Below are 6,985 nucleotides of genomic sequence, written 5' to 3'. Positions count from 1 at the left end.
AATAATTAATAAGAATGAAAATAGACTCATATGTCTCTAGTAGAAAATTAATAGAGGATGAAGGTATTATCGGTTTAAACAACATCTCGCGAAAAGAATGGTGAAAGGAAAATTATTAGTGAGAGCATTTTGCGAATAATTATTAGTTAATATTTATTTTAATTGTATTAATTTATGATAAGAGTTTGTGAATAGAGGATATGAACATATTCTAATTGCGAAATAATATTTTGAATTTTAATCACTACTTTGACTATTATTGTATAAACAATTTGATGAATTTTTACTATTATGTATTATTTTATTAATATATGAAACCCACTAGTTGAACTAGGTCAACTAGTAACCCAATGACTCAGTCCCTTCTCCGAGTTGATGAAGATTTCAAAACTACGTTTCAAACGATTAAAATAAAAACTTTGTTGTGTATAATTTTAATAATAAAGAACCCTAAATTGTAAGGTTTGAAAAAAGACGAATAAGGTTTTTAAAAAGACGAATGAAATCAACTCCCACTAAAGAGTCCATAATTCGGCATTTTATAAAATAAAATAAATAAAAATAATATGTATAAAACTAAAAATAAAGATACAAACACTAAACAATAAACATTTAATAATTTAAATATTTAAAGATAAAAAAATAAATTAACAAATATAAATATTTAAATTTAAAATACTGAATATTTAAATTGATTTGAGAATATTTAAAATAATATGAAAAGAAAACACATCAAAGCTATTCTACACATATATATTAATTATATTAGTATATTCATTATATTGAAATATATAATTTAATATATTAAATAATTAAAATAAATACTAATATTTTTTTAACTTATATATTAAATTATAATTTATTATATATCATTATTTTCTTATATATATATTATTTTATAATTAATTTAGATATGATCATATTTTTTTTTATTAATCTCATAAAAGTTAAATAAATTATTTGTTCTTGTATGGAGAAAAATAAATCTAATACAACTTGGTATACAAGAGGAATTTTATTAAATTTAAAATGATAAAAGTTAATATTTTTCTACTTAAAAAAAATAAGCTTCATATTTTTACTTAAGTAGTTAAGTTTATAAAAATAGGTAATTATAAATATGCATTATTAAATAGACTTATTTTAAATAAGTCAGTAATATGTTGGAGTTACTTATATATTGTGCAGCCATGAATCAAAGTATCAAACAAGGCCTTAAGAAGTTTATGTCTCAAATTATACAAAAGAAGAAACTGAAGGATTAATAAAGAAAAAGAAATAAGCTGAAGGAGAAAAGAAAGAAGAAGAAAGAGTAGAGAAAACAGGGAGAAGAGAAGGCCACGGCGGCGACGATTCTATGGATTTTGATCTTCAAGATCAACGACGGCGGAAGAAGAACGCCACGAGATCGAATCTAATCCATCCATAGTTGATCATCGATAGCGGTTCGATTTCTGATTTCAATTTTCTACTCTAGAACCGCTGAATCTAGCTAAACCTAACCTCCATTGTTAAGAAATCTTCGATACTTGAATTGAAATGCTCTTCTTGATACCTCTCATGCTGCTGCTGGATGAAAGAAGATTGTCTTCTTCAATTTCGATTCGAAATCTTCAACTCAAGGTCTATTTACAGCTTTTATAACTAGAATAGGATGAAGTTATGAACTAGTTTATGATTTGCTTGTAATAGATCTTCAATCTTCAATCATCAATACAATGAAATGATTTTGATGAATTTTTGGCTTTTATTCTGATTTAAGACTGTTAGATGATGTGTTATATATATAAGCTCTATCTATGGACTATAGTGTAGATTGAATTGATTTGAGACTTTGATCATAAGTGTTTTGATCATATCTTGCAATGTATCTGATCAAATGTTCTGAAAATTTGTTTAACTCATTGTTCTATAAGTTGTTTAAAATCCTTGTAAATTTTGTTGAATCTAATCTAAACACATTGTTAGATCAAGATGATTCAATTCAACAAATGGATTCCCAAACTCAAATTAGTGAACCAATGGTTCTTTAATCCTCTCCCTTCGGGATTTTGCCTTTTCTTCTTGCTCGGGATTTTGTTTTCCAACTATATGTCTCTTGTGTCGATTCCCAATAAGAACGTCTTATATTGAAGTGTGGATCATGTCTGCGTGGAGGCATTCTACCTTTTTTTTCATAGAATTAGGGATTGGATGATGTTTTGTGCATGTGCGACAAAATTAACGTGCATAAATTGAAGTGGAGTCGGTCTACACCTTTCTTTATAGAATTAGGGATTAGAGGACGTTTTATGCATATCCGACAAAATTAACGTGCATAAATTGAAACGGGGTTACGACTACTTATGTATGGAAATTTATTGATTACGTATGGTCAACTATTGGAACGATTAGAGATTAAATTTCTAAAGTTCGAGATCGTACATTATTAATTATCGTAAACTCGTTATAGATGATATTTTTTTGAAATGAATAAGAAAAATAAATAGATAAATACAAAAAAAATTTAAAAAAGAAATAGATAAATATCAGCTTTTACTTAGCCCAAGGGAGCTATTAGCATTTATTACTTTCTCTTTTTTACTTTTCATTCACATGTTTCATCAAACATAATTTATATGTGATTGATTTATTATTATTATTGATTGAATTCGTCGTTCAGGCACGCTGAAGAAGAAGAAGAAGAGGAAGAAGAAGAGGTTTTTCCAAGGTCTGAAGAAGAAAAGGAGAGAGAAAGAGAGAGATTTGGATTTGGATTTGGATTTGGACTAAGAAGGAACTTGTTCTGGTCGACGGCGGACAGTATATTTTGAAAATCCAGAATTCATTGATTTTGAAAAGGTAAGGTAAAGTCCGTTTCCTCTGTTACCTTCTTTCCTTTTTTCCTTTTCGTTTTCCCCGCTCAATACATTCCTCAATCAAATCTACCTTTATTTTGGTAATGAATCTGCTTCTTCTTCGGCCGTGAATGTTGCTTTCCATTGCTTGTTTAGTTTTGAATTCAAAGATTCATAGATAGATTGATTGATAGATTGATAGATAGACGATGAAGATTTCTTTATTTAGTCTCTTTCTCCTTCAGCAGGTTCATCAAGAGGATATTCGTTTCGCGATCAATTTCTCACTTTAATATACTGATGAGAAAGAAAAGGTAATGTTCATGATTTTGGTGTCAGTTATCAGATCTGAGTTGGTTTTCTATCTGCCATTTTAGTTCTTGTTAGTTTTGATTTGAATCTACATTGCCCTAGCCCTTATGATGTGTTCATATACTATCTCTCTCTCTCTCTCTCTCGCTCTCGCTCGCCCGCTCGCTTCTCCTTGCATTTCGCCCTAGAATCTAGATGTTTGGCATAGAACTTGATTGCTAGGTTCTAGGTTTTAGTGTAAATCATGTTTGTCCTGTATGCTTGTGTAAAGAAATATATGATGTTTGCAGAAAAGCTAGGTTTTCATTACTCATGACAAATAATATGCAGATTCTGGTTTCAAATTTGTTTAATTTTCACTAAAATTTTCAGGTTATGAACCATCATAGAATGTCAAAGCTGTCTAAATGCAGAAATCATGGTTATAAAGAGATTCTATGATCATCGCCATGGATACTCTTGAAGAGAGCTCTAGATTGGGTTCTCTGCGAGGCGGCGCCTCTCTGAGGAACCTATCGTCTTCTTCTTCAGCATTCTGTTCTGCAAAAGAGTCGCCATTCTTCTCTCCAAAGTCACCAACAACCCAGGCATCAAGATCTCTTCCTGCAATTCCAGAGCCACAATCGCTTACAAACGTCAGGTTATCTTCATCAAATGGTTCGGTAATGCCAGCAGCATCCACTTCCAGCGACATTCAGAACTTTGACGAACCGTCACCTTCCCCCGCCATTCCCAACGGAAAACTCTCCTGTTATGGTATAGGCTGCGGCAATGAATACCAAAGGCAAAGAGAAAAACAAAAGAAGGTTCAAAGATTCAATGCGATGTCGTTTACTACTAATCCAATCTTTTCCTCTAATAGGCCGAGGAGCTCTGACGTGTACATAGGTTTTAATGATCGTAAACCTTTACTAATCAGATTCACTAACTGGCTTCGCGCTGAGCTAGAAGCTCAAGGTGTTAGTTGCTTTGTAACTGATCGATCGCGTTGTCGCAACTCTCGTAAACATGGTGTGGTGGAGAAAGCGATGGATGTTTGTAGTTATGGAGTTATTATCTTAACACGAAAATCTTTCAGAAACCCGTATACGATTGAGGAACTTTTGTTTTTCGCGGGAAAGAAGAATTTGGTCCCGATTTATTTTGATTTGAGTCCTGATGATTGTCTTGTTCGGGACATAGTCGAGAGAAGAGGGGAGTTGTGGGAGAAGTACGGTGGAGAAGTCTGGCTTGTTTATGGTGGAGTGGAGAAGGAATGGAGAGACGCTATTAATTCCCTTTTGCACGTCGACGAATGGAAACTCGAGGCTCATGATGGTAACTGGAGGGATTGCATACTCCAAACGGTTACCTTATTGGCTTTGCGGTTAGGGAGAAGGAGCGTTGTTGATAGGATAACGAGGTGGAGGGAAAAGTTGGCAAGGGAGGAGTTTGTTTTGAGTCGAAACGAGAATTTTGTTGGTAGGAAGAAGGAACTTTCCGAGCTTGAGTTCATGCTTTTCGGAGATGTAATAACTGGGGAGGCTGAAAAAGACTACTTTGAAATAAAGGCGAAACAGAGGAGGAGGAAGAATACGACGATTGGTGGACATAGGAAAGGGAAGGAGCCCGTTGTGTGGAAGGAATCAGAGAAGGAGATCGAGATGCAGAATGCCAAGGCGAAGACCGGTGGAAGGAGGAAACGATCGACGAAAATCGTGTATGGAAAAGGGATTGCTTGCGTTTCTGGGGAATCTGGAATTGGAAAAACAGAACTGCTTCTCGAGTTTGCTTATAGATTCCATCAAAGGTACAAGTCGGTTTTATGGGTAGGAGGGGAAAGCAGATACATACGACAGAATTATTTAAACTTGTGGCAGTTTCTGGAGGTGGATGTTGGTGTCGAAAATGTGAACGAGAAAAGCAGGATTAAGAGCTTTGAAGAACAGGAAGAGTCCGCGATAGCCAGGATTAGGAAAGAGCTCATGAGAAACATTCCATTTTTGATAGTAATAGATAATCTAGAAAACGAAAAGGATTGGTGGGACAGGAAACTCATAATGGACCTTCTCCCGCGTTTCGGAGGCGAAACCCACATTCTCATATCCACTAACTTGTCTCGCGTGATGAATTTGGAAACGCTAAAACTCGAATTCCTATCCGAAATCGAAGCGATGTCGTTAATGCAAGGAAACTTAACTGCTGTCAGTTATCCTGTTTCGGAAATTGATGCATTGAGAGTCATTGAAGCGAAACTCGGAAGACTCACCTTAGGATTCTCAATCGTCGGAGCTATTCTTTCCGAGCTCCCGATAACTCCGAGTAGACTTCTCGACACTATCAACCGAATGCCTATCCCGTTACTATCGGAAAACAACAGCTCGTTATTAAGGAGAAACAACTTATTCCTATTGCAACTATTCGAGGTTTGTTTCTCGATTTTCGATCATGCGGATGGTTCGAGAAGTCTTGCGACTAGGATGGTTCAGGCGAGCGGTTGGTTCTCGCCCGAACCTATTCCGGTTTCCTTATTAGCTATGGCTGCATTCAAAATACCTGACAAACATAGACACACCCGAACTTGGAAGAAGCTCGTTCAGTCCTTAGCTTGTGGCGGGTTAACTTACGTAAAGAAATCAGAAGAACAAGCAGGTTCGATTCTTTTAAGGTTTAACATCGCGAGAAGATGTAGTAAAGAAGGCCGCATTCAGATCCACGACGTCCTCAGGGCCTACACTCGAAGGAGAGGCGGGATGGGGGTTGCGAAAGCGACGGTTCAAGCAGTGGTTAGTCGCGGCTCGATTGCTGAACATTCGGAGCAGATATGGGGGGCGTGTTTTCTTCTATTCGGGTTTGGGAATGATCCGATTGTTGTGGATTTGAAGGTTTCCGACATGCTTTTCTTGGTGAGGGAAGTAGTTTTGCCTCTCGCGATAAAGGCCTTTGTCACGTTCTCGCGTTGCAGGGCGGGGCTTGAGCTGTTGAGGCTTTGCACGGACGCGTTGGAGGCGGTTGATGAGGCGTTTTTGGCTCCGGTTGAGAAGTGGTTGGATAGATCATTGTGTTGGAAACCGATTCAGACAAGTGCTCAGTTGAATCCGTGTCTTTGGCAAGAATTGGCGCTTTCGAGAGCTACGGTTTTGGAAACGAGGGCTAAGTTGATGATGAGAGGAGGCCTGTTTGATATCGGGGATGATTTAATTCGGAAGGCGATATTTATTAGAAGTGCGATATCGGGGGAGGATCATCCTGGCACGGTTGCGGCTAGAGAAACGTTAAGTAAGCTTACTAGACTTCTTTCAACTTTTCAAATGAATAGCTCACCATAGATTATTTCAGTTTTTTTTTTGTTTTTTTAGAACTTGAATTACAGAAAAAAGCTTACAAGAACTGATGATAGACATAAAAGAAACAAATTCTATACCTTTTTTTTTCGTCTATTAAGAATATGCCTTGACCATTCCTTTGATTCCTATGTTTTGAAATCTGGATATTGGTTGTTTATTTCTGGTTGTCTTTTTTTGGTGTCTATATTTAGGATTAGTATTTGTTTTTGCTAGGGAAGGTAACGAATGATATGACATTAAAGGTATAATTTAGAATAGTATAATAAAATATTTAAGACCATATTATGCATTATGTATTTTTCTAAAAGTAATTGTTGTAGCAAAAGTTTAGGGCAAAATTTTATAATAATAAAATATATTGATTTTGAAGGATTCCAGGGTATTGTTTGATTATGGGTTGTTTGGATAACAACCCATTATGTTATTTTTAAATAACTTTCGGATAGGAATTTTTTTTTTTAAAAAAAAATTTGAGGGGTGATTTTGAGAAGATGTTTAATTTGGTAAAAA

At 35.3% G+C, this 6,985-nt stretch overlaps 1 protein-coding gene across 4 annotated transcripts; it reads left to right on the top strand.

Annotated features, from left to right (window-relative positions):
* The first annotated feature begins 1,605 nt into the window (after window positions 1-1,605).
* Window positions 1,606-6,597, top strand: LOC124945028. 4 transcript variants are annotated; one of them, XM_047485394.1, is made up of 4 exons: window positions 1,606-1,623; window positions 2,663-2,841; window positions 3,086-3,151; window positions 3,522-6,597. In XM_047485394.1, exon 4 carries the CDS (start codon window positions 3,587-3,589, stop codon window positions 6,455-6,457), a length of 2,871 nt encoding a protein of 956 aa, XP_047341350.1. In that variant the 5' UTR covers window positions 1,606-1,623; window positions 2,663-2,841; window positions 3,086-3,151; window positions 3,522-3,586; the 3' UTR covers window positions 6,458-6,597. The 4 variants fall into 4 exon arrangements, with proteins under 4 accessions (XP_047341350.1, XP_047341348.1, XP_047341347.1 ...); XM_047485392.1 differs by having other exon boundaries at window positions 2,663-2,846; XM_047485391.1 differs by lacking the exon at window positions 3,086-3,151.
* The last annotated feature ends 388 nt before the right edge of the window (window positions 6,598-6,985 follow it).

The sequence above is a fragment of the Impatiens glandulifera genome, chromosome 7 (genome assembly GCF_907164915.1).
Source record: "Impatiens glandulifera chromosome 7, dImpGla2.1, whole genome shotgun sequence".
Classification (NCBI taxonomy): domain Eukaryota; kingdom Viridiplantae; phylum Streptophyta; class Magnoliopsida; order Ericales; family Balsaminaceae; genus Impatiens; species Impatiens glandulifera.
Note: the sequence above shows the minus strand (reverse complement) of the source record. Positions and strands in the feature narration are given on the sequence as shown.